This window comes from Dermacentor albipictus, chromosome 1 (assembly GCF_038994185.2).
Source record: "Dermacentor albipictus isolate Rhodes 1998 colony chromosome 1, USDA_Dalb.pri_finalv2, whole genome shotgun sequence".
Classification (NCBI taxonomy): domain Eukaryota; kingdom Metazoa; phylum Arthropoda; class Arachnida; order Ixodida; family Ixodidae; genus Dermacentor; species Dermacentor albipictus.
Window position 1 is genome coordinate 356,735,072 of NC_091821.1, and position 21,097 is coordinate 356,756,168.

The following is a 21,097-nucleotide window of genomic DNA, read 5'->3' on the forward strand; positions in this document are numbered from 1 at the left end:
CACATAATGACCTGGACAGCAGTGCCACTCGCCGCATAGAGAACTGAAGTAAGTGCAACCAATATTGTGGACATCTTGCAGAATGTTGTTCGGATATTTGGACTCCCTGTGCTTGACAGCATGTTCAGCCATTGACTGGGGCAGTAAAAGCTGTAGGAGGATACAACTTAAAAAAAATGGCAGTTGGCAACCAAGGCACACAAACTGTACGGGGTCTTGTTAGTCCGCCAGCCAATCGCAGAAGCAAACAAAATCATCTGCGACATTTTCAAAATGGCGTCGTACGTGATACCTCTGGAGCATCTGCTGTTCTTTGAGTCTTTCGCTAAGGTGTGCAACAGACATATTGTATGGAATCTGAGTATTTCACTCTAATAAAAGTCCGTGGCCCAGTTCATTTCATTGCTGAGCCTGTTTTGCTCATGAAACTTCACTGCCAACTGAAGTGAAACTTCACAATAAATAGTTGCAGCGATGCAAGCGTTTTATTCCACTCCAGTAAAGAATTAGGCTTTCACCATTCCACTACAATATGTGAATGAAAATATATAAAATTATGCCTAATATTATTATTTTTGTGGTCATCGCCTTATATAGGTAACGGAAAGTTTGAAGTACAAACTATTTGCAGCCTCCTGGAGGAACAGTGGCTGGCGGTCATGAGGGTGTGGGTGGAGTTTCACTGCAGACTTAAGCTGTATCTGACTATAGTATGTTTTTGTTATGATACATCACCGTTGCCTCCTCAAATCCGAAATCGGCGAAGTCTAGTCCATTTAGTGACCGTTGATTGTGAGTAAAGTATGATTTGCATGGACCTCCTTATCATGAGCACAGTGGCTCGCCGTGACTGGATATACAGGACAAACTAGCTGCTACATTCACTTCGTTATGATTAGCATATCTAGCTGTTTAAGGAAGTGTATGACATGTGGTGGATCTCTGCGCATCTTTCTTAGTAAAACGAAACTTTGTTAATCTAAACACAGTTCTTCTGTCTCTTGAGGTTCTGTTTAACTAGATTCTATTGTATTGACAGACACTGTTGTCCAGGAAATGCTTGTCAGTTGTATATTCAAAGATGTCTGCACAAAGTTTCATGAAATACAGTAAATTCCACTAATTTGACTCTGGTTAATTTGATCCCCCACTTGGCATGCACATGCCTGACCCCTATGGTCATCTCAATAGGAACTCCTTTAGTGGCAGCATGTCTCAGCGGAGCTTAGGGGATCGTGAATACATAGCCTCCTCTCGAAAATGCCCATTTTCAGCCTGCCCTAGAAAGATATTCAAGCAATAACTGTAGCTGACAGTACCTTGTATGGTATTTATTAGCGGTGTGCGAAATTAAATTTAAATTTTGAAGCCAATTTGAATAATGAAAACGGTGCAAATTGAATTTCTCAGATATAGAAATATTATTGGTTTTGCAAAGTTCGGTTTCTTCACCTACCAGAGGTACGAAAAAAAAAGCAGGTTTATTGCACAGCAAATGACTAACAGGATATTTATGCTTAGTGGTTTTCTATAGTAAAACACTTCCGTTGGACAGTATCATAACTAGTTATTTAATGTCTTAAAGGAAAGATAGCTGTTTGACATGATCGGGGGAGCAGCGACATCCTGCATGTCACAATTTCTCCAGACAACGAAAAGAACCGCTCACTGGACACCTTAGTGTCTGGTGTCAGCAAGCTCATTGCAAGCCGAGCCGACAGTGGGTGCTATGCTTACACCATTCGCATGAATCTTCTTTTTGGCCCAACATTTCATCATGCACATATCTTTCAACTTGTGCTTGTGGCAGTGTAAATTGCTGGTAGATGAACTTATCAGTCTTTTGACAGTGCAGTCTTGGAAGGGACCCCCTTCAGTAGCTCTTGTTGTTGAGGGCATATCTGGGTTTCTTGCTGTTGAAGTATTCCTTCCTTTTAAAGCCATGGTTTTTCATCCAGATTACCATTGAAGCATCCTGGTGGTACTCAACTACTATAGAACAAGGCTCTAAAACATTGCCAAGCATTCTGCTTGGTGACATTTGTAGCTTGGACACCATGTTTTAAGCACTGAGCCTGGTCAGCATCAAACAGGTTCTTGGCAGCTTTTGTCCAGATGCATGGAGAGGCAGCACAGTGTGGGTACTCCAGCTGTTAGTGTCGGATAGCCACAAGCACAGGCAGGGGCCCTGTGGCAGTGCCTTCCCTCTTACATCTGCTATGCTTCGCATAACACAGTTGTGCTGCAGCGCAGCCGACCTAATAACAGACGAACAGCAATTTTTGGTAGTTTGAATATTTAAGTAGTAGAAATCTTTTGAATGGAATGTTGGAGTTTCAAATATTTGTGTTTACCTTATTCTACTTCGAGCCCCCCCCCCCCCCCCCCCCCTTCTTCACAAAAATTGGGCTGGAGATTGCCTGTGTAGTGTAATCGAACGCAAAACCGAAACCGCCTTCACAGCATTTTTATGCTTTATGGCTCAACACAGCTATTCTGCGGTGGAGCTGTTCTCAAAAAAAAAACTACATGCCCTCGGGCAATACCTATGGAACCTTGCCTATTTTTCTTGCTGTAAAATTGGTCGCACATTAGGTTTCTACTTTGAGCTTTAATATCATTACTGTGTTAGTTTTGTACTTTGAACTCGTAGAAAGCGGGCACACATCTTATTTGTGGCCACAGTTTGCTCTGCGTGCGATTGTCTTTGTATGCAGCTGGTAAAGTCGGTTTGCTCTGTCTAGCTATGCGAATGTTGGCAGGTGTGTGTAAGATGGTTAAGGTATTAGCTAGCATCAACATACAGTTCTTGGTGTCCAGTTAGTGCAGTTTCACCTCACCCTCTTGGTGGCTTTAGAACTGGGACAATATGCATGTCAATGCTTAATATGGCAACCTGCATACACCTGAGCAATTGCACAACTTGTTCCCTCAACTACCAAACCTTTATATGCCTAAAGATTTACTAAAGTATGGGTGATTGCGTTGTGTCGGGCGTTGTTTTCATCTCGTATTTGCCGGCAGCAAAAAAAAGCTGGTGCAATGTGAATTAAAGCGTAGCTCTGAATCCCCCTGGCTTCTCATGATAGCGTAACAAAAGACAAGTGCAAATTCAGGTTTGCTTTATTGCATGCATTCGAGGCATGTGTTTGCAAAAGTTTGATTTGTGTGCAATGTCAAGGCGAAAGAACGTAGCAGTTTGTTGCGTCATGCACCAAATGCTTCAAGCTAGATATCATTGCCCTGCCTTCATAAAGACTGCTTAGACTTATGCCATTGCAGTTGTCATGGTGAAGCATCAACAGCACTGCAGCTATTGGTTAAAAAAACTTTGCAGTGTGAATTGCATCTTTTGCTGTGCTTCTACAGTTTTCAGTTGTGAATGTGTGTGTTTTAGCCCTGCAGAAGCAAATTTAGACTGCTGTAGCACTATCTTACCAATGGCTGTTAACATGGTACTGAAGCAATGTTGGCACATATTGTGCAGAATGGATTTTTTTGCCAGGATTTAGCATAAACTTTTCCCCAGTCAGATGGCTTCCATCAGTTATTTGTTGCATGCATGGTGGAGTGTCAGTTATGCCACAGCACATTGCACTGGACATTTTAGTTTGTGGAATCAGTTGTGAATCTACACATGCCCCTTGCTTGATGAGCAAGTGTGCAGGTGGCACTGCAGAGATCAGTACACTTCATTGGCAGCCTCATGTGTTCCCCATTTATCGTAAGAGGTTGATGTAAAATGGAGCGAGGTTAAATTTGCCGCTAGCATGGTCCTCCAAATTGTGGCATCCTTAAGACGTTCTTACGGGGTGCCCCTTTACGAGATGTCGGCACTAGCTTTTACTGAGGAAGTATTAATGACATGCCAAACTAGCATTGCGCATGCTAGATATGGATCTCCTCACTTTTGTCAGTCTCTTTGTTGTTACTAATTCCAATGGTGGATTCAACCTTCTGCTTTTCATTATTCATTGGAAAGTGAATCTACATTCAGAAACATTCTTGGTGGTTGAGCCACTCAGATGCTTTGCCTTAGGTAAATTTATAACAAAATGAAAGCTAGTTAGTCTTCTCGGCCGGAATGTTTTCATTCAAGCGAAAATTTTGTATTGCATGCATCTGAATGATTAAAGTCAGAAAAAAAAATTCCAACTGGAGTTTTTGGCATGAATCGAAAGGTTTTTTCAAACTGTCGAAAACAGTGTGTTTTGTGTGATGTGTGGTTCTTCAGATTTCTTCATTCACAATTATAAGAGTGTGAAATGTGGCCACAGATGTGAAAACCATTTGTCTCCCAAGGCTGGCATATGCATCTGGCAACAGGCTACAAAAAAATGGAGCAGAGACCTAATGTCGGCCTTATGCGATGCATCGTCATTTGTAAAATTTAAGGGGAGCTATATTTATCTGGGCAAAAGTAGTCAAATCTTTTAATTGCCATTCCTGACATTTCTTCATATAGTCTTGTTTTTCTCTAAGTCGGGTAATTTCTTAAAAACATGATTCCTGCAGGAATCATTGGACCAGGAAGGGTTACGTATGGCATTTACGTGCGCAAGCATTTTGAATGGTGAGCACCGATTGCGGCTAATTGTTGCAGATATTTCACAAAAATTACTCCCCTAACAAGGGTGCAGCTGATCAGCAGTAGTTGAAGGGATGCCTTTCTTTTTTTTTTTTTTTTAAGGGATGCCATAGTTCCTTTTTTTTCCACGAAAGGACCCAACAGAACACCGGTCCCCTTGTCGGAACGTTGGCTGTGAAATCACTTGTTGATGACTTTCAATCACTGTCTTCCTACGAACCTTTCTCGTTTAAAGTACAGCTTGTATTTTTGAAGGCACACTTCAACAAGCTCGTTTGTGTTGTGGTTTCAGCCAATGCCCCGCCGCCCAGACTCCGTGGATGATCGCCATGTGATGGCTAAGCACTCCATGATTTACCCGAAGGAGGAGGACCTCGGACAGGTTCAACGCATGGTCACAAACACAGAGAAGGCTCTGAAGTTGGTTTCAGACTCCCTTGCCGAGGTGTAAGTGATCCCTCTCTCTCTTCTCTGATGCTACATCTCTTGTCAGTTATTGCTAATTTTGTCAATTGTATCATCTGCAGAGTTGAGCCGAAGCCTGAGGCCGAAAAGCCAGCTGACGATGCCAAGAAGACCGAAGAAGGGTCAGTAAGCATGGGCCACGACCATGCCCTCCTGAATTGCTTTGTGTAGCTTGGCTTGAGTGCGGTTTTGTGCATGGATGGCCATGTGTGCGATCTTAGTGTGTGGCATATTTAGAGCATAGCATGTTTCTGTGCTTGTCATGTGTGCTTTTCGTCTATTTCGCAAGAGGTCACTGATTTGAATGCAGTAGCTTTGAAATCGCTGAAGTGAAAATTTTACATAATAGCAGTTTCAACTTTTTTTCCCATTCCGTTCTAGGTAATTATGGTCAGCATCCAAAGTTTGTAGACAGCGAAATCTGAGAAAGCGTTATATTTCCAAGCGGCTTGCGACATGCCATTAAAGCAATATGCGGTCATTTGCATCTTAGTCATGGAGTACACGTTTGCATGCCAACTTTTTGTCGTTTCTGTAATTGTAGGCATTGAAAAAAAGACAACCAACAGCTGTGGTAAATTAAGGCCCTTGCTTGCTCTACGTGGCTCCTTCCCGCTTTGATGTGAAGAGTTTTGCTACACACGACCACATTGCTCAAGGCACAATGTTGACTGGTTGTCAGTTGTGCTACATTTCATGCCAATGTGCAATGCCCCCCCAAAATACCTTTTCCTTTCTTCTATGCTTGCAGCCAATAAACCTGTGTCTTTAGACTTAACCATTCTTATGCAAGAAATGTGGCCTGTCTGACTACAGTAAATGAAGATTTATTTCATTAAAACCTCCTTAATTTGTGTAACTCGAACTTGGCCTTCAGTTCCTGCATGCATGTGCATTATTATTTAATGGAATTAAGCTCTGGTAATTCGAATTTGGTCACGGATCGCTAATTTCGACAACTTGGAGCTCGAGCATAGAGCACCACAAATGTGCTACTCAAAAGGTGCTGGAAAGAAAACAGTGCTGGTATCCAACCAAAACAAATCCACTAAGCACCTATCGCCATAGCCACCAGCAGAAATCTTTTGTGAGCGATTGAAATGCTGGAACGCTTTGTGCTTATTGGTGTCATTATAGCCTTTATTCTTGCATTTACCAATGCTTGCGACACTGCATGCCATCTTAACTGATTGATTGCCGTCCAAGATCGCATTGATAGCGACAGCGGTTTCTTCCGCATTGGTTGCAGCAAGCAGTAGTTTTGTTTATACTCGTTGCAACGGCTGGACACGCAGTGTCACAAACATGGCAGAAGCTGTCCAGGATGAAGAGTAGGCTACATGGCGCCTGACAGACTATTTGTTGGCAACCAGCTTAGTGGTGAAAAAATAATCGTGATGTGCAGAAATGCACACGGCAGCTGCGCTGAGAAGGAAGTCACAGGACCTTTGCCGTTGCAACTGCCAATCAGTCGTAAAATGATTGCAGCTTTTGCACTGCCTTTGTGCGAGATAGAAATTGCATTTCATGGTTCGTTTAGTAAGTAAAGGTGTTACCATAGTAAGTATTTGTTTATTGCTTTATTGATACCCTCAATAATTACACATTCAGTTAATTCACATTTTTTTGGTCCTGTGAAATCTGAATTAACAAGGATTTGCTATACTTCATAATTATGTAAACTGACTTGAAAACGGAGAAACCGTCATGCTATCACACAAGTCTGCAGTGCTTCAGAATAAAACTACAAGTTTGGTATGTTTATCAAGTCCATCGCTACTTGAGTCTGAAGGCTGGAAACCCATACTAGGCTACAGAAATGTTTGGTGTTTTCTCAAATCCTGCAGTCCACAAACCTATGATGCTGGCTGTAACGGCCTATCAATTCAAGGAAATTGCTCAGATTTAGTACTCCTCAATTATACAGTCAAACCCACTTGCAATGTTGCCAGATATAACAATATATCAATTAAGCTACCACATTTCAGTGCATTTGATTTTCCGACCCTGCCCATCAAAACCACTTCCAGATGTAAAGAATGCTTTGAACCCGATCATGGCGAAAAGAGCATATGTGCGAAGTACTAAAGCATGGGAGCGCGACGAAACTGTGCGACCTTCAAGATGAGCAAGCGAGCAACTGCTGCGCATGAATTTTGGAAACCTCGAAAAAGATCATGCACTTTCAAGGCATGCCTCCAGGAAGGTGTACAGAATTAAACCACAGGGCGTGCCAGGCGCATGCACTGGTGCAATATCGGGTGCCACAACGGGGTCACTCATTTTTGCGCAGTCGTTTATGTGACACGACATGCTTTACAGCTGTTTCAACAATTTGGAACAGCCGTGTATGTCCTGCCACCATGCGAACGATGACTGCTCTTGCATTCCTGCCGACGTGGCCCAATGCTACAAGAACGCAGCTGCACGCACTGCCACCACGCGTTGTGGCAAAGGATCGGCGGTTACTAGGCTGTTATCAGAATATTAGTTTTGTGGCACTTTGTTTAAGCATTGCCAATTGCTCAAAATGGTTTGCAATGACTTTTAACCTTTTGAACGCCAAATTTTTTTATCACTCAAAGCAACATAGACAATGAAATTTTACGGCTCTTGTGTGGCTGACGCGCAGTCTGAATGTCGAGACTATGATGTCTTAGACCTTCGCAGAATGGCTTCCAGCCAACTGGGAACAAAAATGACACTGAAAATCTGGTTTTCTATCTAAAATGCTCTTAATTTTGTAGCATTTTAGGGCATGGCCATATATATTGAACTACTGATATAATGACCACTTTTTACAGAACTGTTGAGCTCGTTATAAATGGGTTTGGCTGTACAAGGTAGTTGCAATATGTAATCTACAATGTGCTCGCATGTATGTGGAATGCGGCTTTGCAGGAAGAAGGAAGAGCAACCGCAGCGCCTGCTGAAGGGTGTCATGCGTGTCGGCGTGTTGGCCAAGGGCCTTTTGCTGGCAGGAGACCTGACTGTGGGCCTGGTGGTCATGTGTTCTGAGAAGCCTGGCCGCACTCTGCTTGCACGAGTGGCTGCTTTGCTGCCCAAGCATCTTGCTGTAAGTGGCCCTTTATGATGACCTGTGAACTCCATTTGCATTTCCTTGCTAAAAAAGAAAGGTAAATTGTTAGCTGAAATAAATAAAAACCGAACCGAAATTGTTTTGAGCCAGTGGCACAGAATCAATAGCAATGGTTGGTGACTTCACAAATTTTGCATTATGTTAGCATAGCATATCTACACAGCTTTTGTGTGAAAGAACTAAAAAATTCTTAAGCAGGGTCCAAGGTAAATGTACGCATGGTAGCAAAGCTGCCATAGATGTCCTGCGATGGCGACTTGCGGAGGCATGGCAGCACCATCTACATTTCGCGAGGCCAATTTATCGGTGTAAAAGAAAATTGTTTGCCGTTTGAGGCTTGTTGCGGGAAGTCATCAACTGTGCCAGCTCACATCACATCGCATATACAGTCGGAACACGGATATATGGAACCCACATATATAGAATTATTGCTTGTATCAAACTCGTAAATTATCCTCTTGAAAATTCCGTGTAAAAGTATTCAAATTCATATGTTTATATCGAACGGTATTTTTACCCGCCATTGGATATATAGAATGCCGCGTGAGCTCGGCACTCGCTGCACCCGTGAGCTCCGCGGCACTGCACCTTTGCGGAAACCTGAAACGCTCCGAAAATGTGAGAGCGAGAGGGAGGGAGGCTTGGGCTGTACTCCCACTGCGCACGTTCTCCAACATGTGGAGCAGCTTTTTTTTTTTTTCTATCTCCCCCTCTCTCTCATTCTTCCCCCCACGTAACCATAGTGATTGGCTCGGTAAAGAGTGCAGGAATGAAGGGGCCGACTGCCTCCTCCTCTTGCCCCCCCCCCCCCTTGTATTTGTATGTATGTATTTATTTACTTTGTTGTCGTTGCATTTTCCTGAGTTTTGCTCAGCCAGCTACAGCTCGTGCGTTTGGTACAGTGCTGTTGCCCTCGGAGGTGGCCATCGCGAGCGCTTTGATGAGCAAAGTCCGCGTAAGCGTTTCGTGCTCACAGCTAACATGGATGGCTCTCGAAAGCTCCAGCCCTTTGTGAACGGTAAAGCAAGGGCACCGTGCTACTTCGAAAACTGTAACCAGCCCCCTGTCCGCTACGCCTTCACTAAGAAGGTGGGGATGACGCGTCAGCTGTTTACAGAACGCCTGCAAGTGTGGGACACCGAACTGGACAAGTCGGGACGTCATGCTTGCCTTCTCGTCGATAACTGCTCGGCCCATCGCACCACCTGCGAGCTCGAAAACATTGAGCTCGTTTCTGCCTGCGAACACCACAGGGAAGCTGCAGCCGCTCGACCATGCATCATTAAGTTGTTCAAGGTCGGTTACGGGAGGCGACTAATTGATAGGCTTTTGGTAAACCTCCGCATGGGCACCAAGCTTAAGATTGACCTGCTTTTCAATCTCTTTCACGGCTGAAAAAGAGTAGCCTGGAAACCAGTGGGTGCAGCAATTATCATGTATTAAAAAAACTAAGCAAATGCGTACTTTTCTGTTGCTTAGGCTCATCATAAAAAATTTTAACTCAGAAGGTGTAGTAAATCCAGTAATGCTCATTTTCTCCTGCACCCTCGTGAGCAGGTCAAACGCTCTCTAAGCTGCTACAATAAATCTTTAAATTAACGTCTCTTAATCTGGCGTTATTAAGTTCATTTGAAAACCATGTACTTCACTTTATATTTTGAAATAAATCGGTTTATTTTGGCTGATTTTGTTTCGAACGCTAGCACCATGCTTTCCGTAAAGTGTGTCCAGAAGGAAACACTAAAAAAAGATTGTCGGTGCCGTGTGACTGCTGCGCAACACCTCTTCTATAAAAAGTCTTTCATCTTGGTGAAAGACTGCTTACGTAAAAGCGTTCTCATGTGACAGAGGTATAGCATGAATTCAGAGCAATGGGTTCACCCAGATTTTGAACTAAGTACTAAATGCACGTGTCCTTAGTACAGTAAAACCTCGTTAAACTGTACCTGCTTAAACAGTAGTTTCGTTTAAAAGTAGGAAAGTCAGGCCAGAGGCCACATGTACATAAAGCCCCACATCACAAAACACCCCAGAAACTACAATTTTGGTGGCTTTTAGAGAACTGAAGAGAAGGTGAAACTTTGAGAGCTGCCTTTCCGCTCACTTTCTGGAGCTGATCTCTTTGTTACCGTTTAGCATATTTCGACTCCTTTTTTTCCACTTTCCTTAGGGTGCAGTGCAGGGCAGGACATTCTCACTTTCTTATCTTGACTCTTAGTAAGGTTACGGTATGCAAGGCTGACACAGTCTTCAGCAGACATTTAGCTATACAGTAAAACCTCGTTAAACCGTACCCGCTTAAACAGTAGTTTCGGTTTAAAAGTAGTAAAGTCAATTCCCCGACTCGGCGGCCATTGAACATAATGTATTTTGTATACGCATAAACCGTACCAGCTTATTGCGTACGCATCGGTTAAAACGTAGCGTTCCCACTTTTCGTCGCGCAAACACGGCGGTGCGTCGTCTCCATCGGGCGGCCCGGCAGAACAACAAGCCTCAGAGATCGGTACAACGGCCTCCAAGCGCCCTGTGCGTTTGCACGTGAAGCCGCATCAACATCAACATCATTTCGACGCCGCATGGACGCCGTGCCGGAGAGCGTTGTGGCGTCGTGCAAGCGAGGACTCGCGTCATGCCGAAGCTAGGATAAAAAAGACGCCGGGTGCTCAGCATAGAAGAAAAGGTAGACATCGTCCGTGCTACCGAACGTGACACGAAGAAGTCGGCGCTGGCCCGCGATATGGATCTGCTGTTGACTACAGTGTGTGGCATTTGGAATGCGAAGTTGCTCGGCAGCGCTGCTGCGACCGCGAAGAGATGTCGGCTACGAGGTTCGACTTTTCACCATCGTTGCCGCCGTTGTTGCCGAAGTGTCAACTAGCGACAGTGATGAGGACGACACGGAAAGCGACAGCACGGGCTATTCAGGCCCGACAGTGGCAGAAGCTGCGCGTTACGTCAGCCTCATGAATGCGATCGTCGCAAGGAGAACAGGGGCGCGATAACGTAACTATTCCAAACGGAAAGTTCTCCGAACTCCGGCACCCGGCAATGATAAAGGCGCCCCGGGACTTATGCAGCACTACTGCGCGCGTGCACGGAGAATACGCAACGCCAACGAGGAATCTGCCGTGCGAGTGTTTGCCGAGAGGAGGAGGGCTGGCTGAGAAGCTGGCACGCAGCTTCAGTAAGTTTGAGGCCGCTGTCGTCGTGCTAGGCCGCCGCGATATCAAACGAAAATAACAATTACGTCCCGCGAAGTGAATAAATACTGCATGTTTTTCCCCTTTCCTCGCACTCTCTCTGAGTTCCGTTTTCGACAGATAAGTGGGCGATCTCATGCTATTTCGCTTAAACAGTACTACCGTTTAGTACGTACTTTTTCCGAGCTCCGGCCGACTACGGTTTAAGGGGGGACGCGGGTCTTGAAATCGCGAAAAATGGTCAAAATGGCAATTTTCAAAAATTGCGTTTTTGAAGTCTTTAATGTCCCAACTATGCCTCTACAAAATATTATGGCGCAATTCCTACTCAAAGTATAAAATAAACGGTAATTTATAAACGTCGGTGAGCCGAAATTGAACGCCAAGCGCGAAGATTTGCCTCATTTTCAAGCTGCCGTAGCTCCGCGCGACGCGTACCGATCGGCGCCATCTTGGTCTCGTTTGAAAGCTGGTTTCCCGCTCTCCATTCTGGCGCCCCTCGGCACGCTGTTGACCCTCGTGCAGCGGAGGGATTGGCACCCGTTCTCAAGCGGGAAATCGTCGCGAGACAGCCGCTGATTGGGTGAACCGGGCGCCTCCTCGAGGCGCAGCCCTCTGATTGGCCGTGACGTATGCTTCGCCTTCCGCGGCCGCGTTGTCCGACTCCTTCACGTCGTCTGCTTTCGCCTGCACGCACGTCATTTTTCGAGCTCCTCTTTGTTTCCTAGTATTTTTCGTTCTGCCTTTTTCTTTATCGTTCTTCTAGATATTTTGGCTATTGGGTCGCTTCTTTTAACCACGAATTTCTTGCTTTTGCGTGCCTGGTGGCTTTGTTCCGCGTGTCACGATGGTGCGAGACGCGCGCTTGAAAGCAAGCACGCGAAAAGCAGTCGGCAAAAAGAGACGCGCATGGAATAAGAACAGCGCTACATCGTCGAGAACTACAGCTTCGGTGATGCCGCAAGCTGCTGTGCCCTTGGTGGATGCGGCAGGACTGAGCTCGCCAACAACAGCTTCGCCGGTGGATGCGGCTGAACAAACCCCGTCGACGCTAGCTTCGCCTGTGGACGCGGCTGGACAGTGCCGATCAGTGTCAACTTCGTTAACGCAAGTCTTTGCAGTGCCGGTGGATGCGCCTGGACTAAGCCCGTCGAAAATGCCAACTTTTGAGACGCTGCAAGTCGCTTCGGATTCCGTGTCGTCGGAAGCGGCTGAGCCGGCTGACCTAAGCCTAACGTTGACTTCGGCGTTTCCGCACGCCGCTTCGGTGCCGACGGACGCGGCTGAACCGAGCTCGCGTGCTCAACGCTTCGACACGGTGTTTTTCACGGAGGCGGAGTGCGCGGGGCGCGAAAATTACGCAGACAACATTAAAACTTCATTGGCGAAGCAGTCCGCGACTTCCCGCAAGTTCGAGCTAATGAACGTCGGCACAGCAAGTGAAGATGACGATCGCGGCACAGAGTACATCATCGTTGATCTCTCAGTGCTAAAGAAGATGTTTGTGTCCACAAGCTGCAGCAAGTGTGGGATGACCACTCTCCAACTCGCAAAGTGCAGTGAGAGAGAATACGGCCTAGCAGTGAAGTTGGAGCTCACATGCTCAAATTGCGATTTCGCCGAGCGGCACTTCTCGTCGCCACGAGTGCCCGGGAAATCCAACATCACGCCCTTTGAAGTCAATTTGCGGGCAATGAAGGGAATTCAAAGTATAGGCAAGGGAGCGACTGCCCTAGCAGATTTTTGTGCCACCATGAACCTCTCTCACCGAGGACTTCACCACAAGACTTTCAGGGGGCATATGGACACCATGGTGAAAGCTTGCCAGGCAGTAGCTACTGCTACAGAAGCAGCAAGCGTCAAAGTGGTGAAGGACATGTACAAGAACTTCCTGAATCCACCAGGAAATGTAGATGTCATATTTGATGGCACATGGAAGACACGTGGTCACAATTCAAATATTGCAGTAGGCTGCATCATAGAGCTATACACTGGCCTAGTACTGGACCATGTTGTGCTCTCGAGGTACTGTCGTGGGTGCCAAGGGGCACCTGATCCCAGTGATGATGGGTACGGTGACTGGGCTGTGAACCACAAGTGCATGAAAAACATCGACTGCAATGCCGGCCGGATGGAGACTGAAGCAGCTATCATTTTGTTCAACAGGTCTCTGGAAAAAAATGGGTTGCGGTACACAACTATACTTTCTGATGGTGATAGCCGCACCTTTCATGCATTGACCTCAGGAGAAGTGTATGGATATATATCCATTGAAAAGAAAGACTGCTTGAACCATGTCCACAAGCGGATGGGGACGGCTCTTCGCAACTTGGTGGAGAAGAAGAAGGCACAAGGAGAATCTCTTGGCGGAAAGGGCAACCTCACCCAAGATAAGATAAAGAAAATTACAAACTACTATGGGTATGCCTTGCGGAGCCACAGCCACGACGTTGCAGGCATGAAAAAGGCAGTGCATGCCACGCTGTTGCACATGACCTCGACAGATGAAGCCCCAGACCACAGTTGCTGTCCTCAAGGGGTTGATTCGTGGTGTGCCTTCAATCGTGCTTTGGCGAACCAAGTGGAGCCGTCACCACACAAAAACCCTCTGCCAGGCCACGTTCGCACTGCTCTTGAGCCAATATTTGCAAGGCTGGGCGACGAGGCCCTCTTGGAGCGCTGCAAAGATGGCATGACACAGAACGCCATTGAGTGCCTACACTCTGTCATTTGGAGCCAAAGCTCCAAGAACACGCATGACTCTTTGCTGGCTGTTGAAAGAGCTGTTGCAGAAGCAGTTTCTCGCTTCAACCAAGGAATGGCAGCAACCAGCAGAGCTGTTGCAGCACAGCTTGGTTACAGTCCTGGGAGCTGCCTCATTCGTAGGAGCCTTGAGAAAGATAAACAGAGGCTGTGCAGGTCTGATAAAAGTCACACCAACGCTGAAAAGGTGAAGAAGAGGATGGCCAAGAAACACAAGCCTGACAGAACCCAGGACTACTGCCCAGGACTTTTGTGAATGTGTGGCAGATTCATAGAAAATAGCAGGTGACTTTTTGAGCTTTTTTTTTTTGTCAAAGGCCAACGCAATACAGAAGTTTTCACAATCTTTACATGAACAGATTTCTGTGAGTTTGGTGTTATTGTGTTCAGTAATGACTGGGCTGCATGCTAAAGCATTAAATTTTTCCATGTGATAGGTAAACAAAAGTGGCAGAGTAAGCAAAACTTTGAATGCAATTTTCTCAGCTTTGCTTTTTTGATCAAATGCCTTTGCCTTACGGAACTTTTCATAATGTTTGCATCAACTGATTTTATTGAATTAGGTATCATTTTTTTCAGTGAAACCTCAGCTGCATCCTAAAGCTTTCCATTTTTCATTAAACCAAATAGACTAGCAATTAGGTCAGGTGTAAGCTAATTACTCCTGCATTGTTTTTTTCTTCCTACTTTGATATTCATTCATGACCTATATGATGACTTTTTAAAAATTTCTTTAGCTTTAGGATGTGCAGTAGGTCCTTGGAAATGACAGCTATTCTTTAAAACTAGTTTTTTCAATTAAGAAATTACCATAATGGCCCGTAACAAAAGACCTATGTGGGATCAGTTATTTTGCGATATCTTCATTTCTAAATTAGATATATCAAATCTGAATATATATTTGGAATCAGCATTGAAAGATATATCTGCATGCGAATTTTCAGGAAGATACGTTAAGAAATAAAAAAAAAGTTTTCAAGACCCTCATCCCCCCTTAACGAGGTTTCACTGTACAGCCAACACTCAACGAGCCTTCCATTGCGTTTAAGCTCCCCAGGCCCTCCAAAAAGTTTAACAAAAATTCTGGTCAATTAAGTTCAATAGAATGTTCTCAACGTATCACTCTGAAACTTTTATGGAAGCATCATGGAGGCATTCTAAACATTTGTGCCAGTTTTCATCAATATCCATGAATAAGCAAGTTGATTTTCAAAGCCATGTCCCCCCTTGAAGAGCCCCTCACCAGGTCTGGCGATTTTGAGCTGACAAGCGCAGAGCATACAATGCGTGATAATGAACGATCGTGTCTGCAAAGTATTACATTGGTACACACCGCAGAAGGATCTGAAATTTCAAAACGAACACTGTTTTCACTTCTTGCAGCCGCCGCACTCCAAGCTGGAGGGTGAGGTATACATGCTAGTGCACCTATGTACTCGTGTTTGTGCTGTGACATCGCTCGTGGTGACACGTGACTTCGAGAATTATTTAAAGGCAACATCTGTTATCTGTGTAATATGTGCTCTGCGCGAGAAGAGGCAATCGCAATAGCTTGTGGGCGACACCGCAAAAAAGCGAGGAGGAAAAAAAAGTGGGGCCCATGACGTATGCTTCACACGGTCCTCGAGGTCCGGTATGGGAGAACGCAAGAAGAAATTTTGCTTGCGGAGGCTAGACAGGGCAAATGGAGTGTCTTGCTTAGCAGTGGAGCTCACCTCCTGAAATCATGTTTGCAGAACTGAAATACTTCTATCTCTGCCATTAATTAGCCCATTCGAAAAGCTTTTGCGGTAGAACACTCCCTAGAGGACACGTAACAACTTCCATCGTATAACCAAATTTTGCTATGGGGCCTGGTGAGGGGCCCTTTTAACAAGTACACGTCCTCAAGAAAAGGCATCTAGGCATGAAACAAACTGGGAAAAGTGCTTATGCTCGTTATCCTCCTTTGTGTTGTATTTTAAGCCCCTCACGTGCTCTTGAGTCCTTCATTAACATGTTGCTTGGGATCAAGTACCTTGAACAGGTCGTGTTTTGGTGCTTGCAGACCGTTTCCCCTGATGACAAGTATGAGGTGCGGGCCAGCCCTCAGGACGCAGCTGTGTCAGTGACAAACAATTCTGATCCCAAGGTTACGGTTTGGGTAACCCTCACATCGCCTGTTGTGCGGGATGGAGAAGCCAGTAACGGTAGGGGTTTGCCTCTCTCTGCCAACTTGGGCACGCTTGCATGGTTGCTACACATAGCACCTTGTGCCCTCTTCAGGAAAAGAGTCGCTAGAAGTGTGCCAAGCAAAGATGCATTTTCTGGTGACAGCCAAAGTGGCTTGAAATGGGCCATAGTGTACATATGTTGTCGTGCTTTTGCAGTGATAATTTAGAACATTTAGTGTTGCCTTTGGTGCAGTCAGTGTAGAGGTTGGAATAGCTTTACTGCACCCTTTTGTACAAGAGCTATTAGTGGTGCTTTTAGCAGGAGATATGGGAAATTGACATTTACCCCTTTGAGGGTTTCATTTTTTTTTCGCACGAACTTTTGCAGTGACTGCTAACACAGGTGATTCTGCCCAGCAGGAAGTGCAGTTTCGGGGGGGGGGGGGGGGATATGACGCATAGGTGCGAGTGAATCCCTGCTCCATGGTGGGTGGGAGCGAGAGAAGTGAGAAAAAATTACTCTCAAAGGGTTAAGTTAATGCAGCTGTTGTTATTAAGGAGTGCTGTCAGAACTTGTCCACACTTGTCACAGCCAGACAAATCTCCTGGCTGCTTAGATGCAAGTTATTGCGCAAATGCTGCTTTGTTGTAGGACAAGGTTATTTGTGTAGGCACGCGTTAGCAAGTATTGTGCATAAATTAGGAAGGCCATAATTTCGTGCATCTTAGCACAAAACCTTTACTAGGAATCTACTGAAGGTGCCTCACATGGGCAAATTCAGCATACTTGTATCATGGTGCTTCGTGAGCACATTTTGTCAGGATTGTCAGATAAATTGCTGTCTTCTTGTGTACACAGTATAGAAATTTTTTGCCGCCATTTGTATTTGAATTTAACAACAACTTTAGTTATGACTCGCTGAACATATGTATCACCTAGACAAAGCTTTCACCATAATAAAGCAGAGTTAAGTATTGTTTGTTGTTTGTATTGCTGATAAAGCAAGCCATACACCACGTTGCATTATAGAGTCACTCTAAATGGCAGGAAAGCTTTTTTTTTTTTCAGTCAATATTTTTACATGAGAAAAAAGTGTCTAGTCAATATAAGTACAAAATAATGCTTTAGCTTGAACTGTGCATTAAAATAACAAATAAATTCACTTCTCTAATTACTGCAACGCACACTTCAATTGCATGTTTCTATCACTTCCCTGCCTTTTGTTGTCCAAAACTGCTTTCGAAGCAAGGCTCAGCCACTATTCCTCAGCCCAAACCCAGCAGTGTATTGTGTGGCTTTGTGCTCCTACTGGCAGCACTAGATGTAAATGCACATCGCTTAGCACAGTTCTTGTGGCTCAAGTGTGAAATGTATTAGCTAATTTATGTGCACTGTATGCTACAACAAAACTGCTTTCTTCATTGCATGACTTGGACTTTCAGATGGGAATCATGCTTGCCTCTTTCTTGTATGTTGCTGTGGTGAAGGGTGTTCCATCGGTGTTGTTGGCTTTCCTTCAAGCCATCTGGACATCATGCAACGCCACCTAAAGCATCACTGACTTTTTCCTTATATACTATGTGGCCTAGTGACTCTCCCCTCCTCTTCCCCATTTCTTCCCTCTCTTTCGTCTCCTGTGTTGCCACTGTTATCGCCACCAGGGTAAATAAATGCTCCATATGTGCCTATACGGGTCTGTGGAGAATAGTGATTGTGAAGGCATATTCGCATTGGAAAGTTACTGCGGTCACACAACATACTGAGGATCAGCAGGCAGTTAGGAGCTACAGAGCAGTTGGGCCAGACTATAAAATTTTTCAGCCTTCATCATTGACCTTGACATTGCTATCATAACCTGCATTGGCCACACAATGCAGTAGATAATAAATTTATCTGCAAGAAAAGAATCCGTGAAGAATGCAGCCCCAGCTGCGTGTTTCTGACTTCATTTCACGAGTTGCTACGAGGAATGGCATTCTCGGTCGTTCATTTTCGGGGATAGAGTTGACTTCTGTTAATTCTATTCAAGTTATCCGGTGGCTCGAATTAAATAAAAAGCAGAAAAACACCAGAACACGCCACTGAATTATTTGGCAGGATTTTTCCTATTCTAACACTCTCCCAAATCAAATCATTACCAAGTTTCTATGTGTCTAAAGTGGAATAAATTTAGGAATTACATTAAACCTCCTAAACAAAGTTATAAATCTAACACATGCTCAATCTTTAGCAAAAGAAAAATGTCTCAACGGTGACAGTTTCCTAACGTCGGCTTTATGCAGTAATGCATATGAATGCCACAAAAATCAGTTTTCGTATTGTGTTCGCTTGCACCACATAGACAATTTCCGGCCCAGTTTTTTTCTGAAATAAATAATAAAGCTGCATATTAGGATCAGGTAGACACCGTAGCAAAGCACGATTGTAGCTACGATTACTGCTAGAAAATCTTCTAGAAGAGGTGGAGCATAGACCTTTTCAACGGGAAGTGGTGTGTGTTCAACGCAATCACTGTCCCCATACCACTGAAGGTGTTGCTCTAGGGTCACCATAGGGGTCAGGTGGAACATGCGAAGTGAGGTTTATGTACAAATTTTGCTTTTCGGTGGGACATCACAGCAGTGCGAATGTCGCCTTATAGTGTGGCTCCATAGCATAGCAGCATGCATTGCCATAAAGCCACACTACAGTGCAGTCCACTTATTACGATATCAAGAATGAAAAATCGAATCATTATGACCGATCATCGCTAAATCTGGACTGCTGCAATATAAACCTGCCAAATATACCTTTATATCTCCGAAACCAAACTTGCCACTTGCGCTAAAGGACATTCTATGAAGTAGACCGTGAAAAAATAATTTGGGTATTTGTACAGTCGAATCTCTATAATTCGAACTTGAGTTAAATTAAAAAAAGTTCGAATTAAAGGAAGGTGATTGTGAATAGAGGACTTACCTGCAGTGGCACACGTGCACTGAGCTAACACATGAGGGGGAAGTGCGAGAGGATTTGTTCATATGTAATTACAAATTAGCCGATGCCTGATATTTCGGACTTTAGGGGCCGCAAAAATGTTTAAAAAATCTGGCAGCCCGAAAAAATGAATGCATTCCTTTTACTGCCCCCAAGTGCTGAAATCGCCACAGGCACGTCCGAAATAGCTCTAAAGGAGTGCCAGAACACGTGCTAGGCGTATCAGTGCTCATACTATGATAGGAGACTGCGGATGCACGTGTGCATTAAACATACTACCTCCCGTGGCTATTGACCCTTCCAACTTTTCATATGCTTCATTGCGTAACACTACTGTTGGGCAATGCTGACTTTCGGAAACCTACATGCAACATGCCATGCTTTCCGCTTTCCGAAGCCATTAGCAAGGATTACAAAGGTGTAGTTGGCGCCATTGCTAACAGCGGTGAATTGTTTTCAATGAACAGCACAACACCGAAAAGCGAAAAGCTTCGTAGCGAATGCCGAAGGAGCTAGGCCTAGCCTCGCAGCGATGTGGCTACGGCCGCCAGCGGGTTTGCATGCGAGAACGCCGGTTCGTGGCAGTGAGTTAATAAAAGTGGCGGTGGTGGTGGCTTTGATAATGCTTTTGTCAGACCTGCGGTCATGGTAAAAAGACAGGCAAATCGGATAGTGAAGGTTTTTTGCATTCAGAATGTTCGACGTTCTTATACATTGACTCAGTGGGTGGTACATGGCGGTGCCGCGAAGGCGTCCGAAAAATTGGGGGTCTGGAAAATCGGTTGTTTACTGTATGGGACACCCGTTATTAACAGAAGTAGTCGGTGATGCGCGCCCACACGCCTGCGCACAGATTTCTGCCACGGCTTCTTTTTTTTCCTTCGCGTGCACCGTTGGGGGGTCTCTCCTACGCTCTTCCTTGATAGCGGGGTCAGGCAGATGCTGGTGGACAGAGGTGGGGCTGTGTGATTTGGCACGCTGCTGAGAGCATTGTCGGAGTGTAGTATGTTCGAATTAATCGTCACAAATGCTTGCACATTCGAATTGCCGAGCTTTTTCACTCAATGGAATGCACAAAACTTTGACAGGACCACAGCGTCAGTTCAAATAAACCGAAAGTTCAGATTAAGCGTGTTCAAATTAACGAGATTCAACTGTACATCTAAAGAGCGTATCAAGCATTGGGGGCGCGCTGAAATAGTTGGAAATGTGCACTTGCTTTTGCGAGACTTTCAGGTTCACAACTGTGGTGAATAGCGTATCTTCATGTATGTTTTTTTTTTTTTTACATAGCCCTAATGTACAAATTCGCACTCTTAAGTTGACTCATCATTTAACTAATATATTGTTATATGTGGCATTGCTATAAGTGGACAGCACTGTATAAGGTGAAATTCACACTGCTGTGAGATCACACCTAGAGGCGAAATTCGGGTTTAAGGTGACATGTAAACTGTGCCTCATGTTTGAATAAATACAGTTATGTCCTCCGAAAATGAATTGGCCGATAATACTGCCACTGTGATGCTTATTGTCGTTGCCATGGTTATTCTCAAAAGAAATGGCTTATCGAGAAAATGGCGTAGTGGCGCAGTTCGAAGATTGGTGCAGTTTGGCGTTGCAAGTTTGCTTCATGGTCAAACTGTTGTGGTAAAAGGCAGTGTTGAAGAGCTTATTCTCCAACATGAATTCAAGCTGTGGCATGAAGGTAGCTACCAACTGGCCAAAAGGAGCACCTTGCCAAGTTTCCTTGAACAGTCCTAATGTCTATTTGACGGGAAAATCTCAACAAGTGGAGCAGATCCAGTATGTTAACCTCCATTTTGCTTTTGATTTGATGTGTTATCA

The 21,097-nt window shown here is 44.8% G+C and overlaps 1 protein-coding gene across 2 annotated transcripts in view; it reads left to right on the plus strand.

The window, feature by feature from the left end:
* The window catches only part of LOC135902232 (zinc finger RNA-binding protein-like), a 75,741-nt gene that overhangs the window by 31,375 nt on the left and 23,269 nt on the right, over window positions 1-21,097 (plus strand). For both annotated transcript variants that reach the window (XM_065432205.2, XM_065432211.2), the window contains exons 8-11: window positions 4,881-5,035; window positions 5,116-5,175; window positions 7,955-8,129; window positions 16,167-16,308. In XM_065432205.2, coding sequence (XP_065288277.1) covers window positions 4,881-5,035; window positions 5,116-5,175; window positions 7,955-8,129; window positions 16,167-16,308 — 532 coding nt within the window. The remainder of the gene's footprint in view (window positions 1-4,880; window positions 5,036-5,115; window positions 5,176-7,954; window positions 8,130-16,166; window positions 16,309-21,097) is intronic.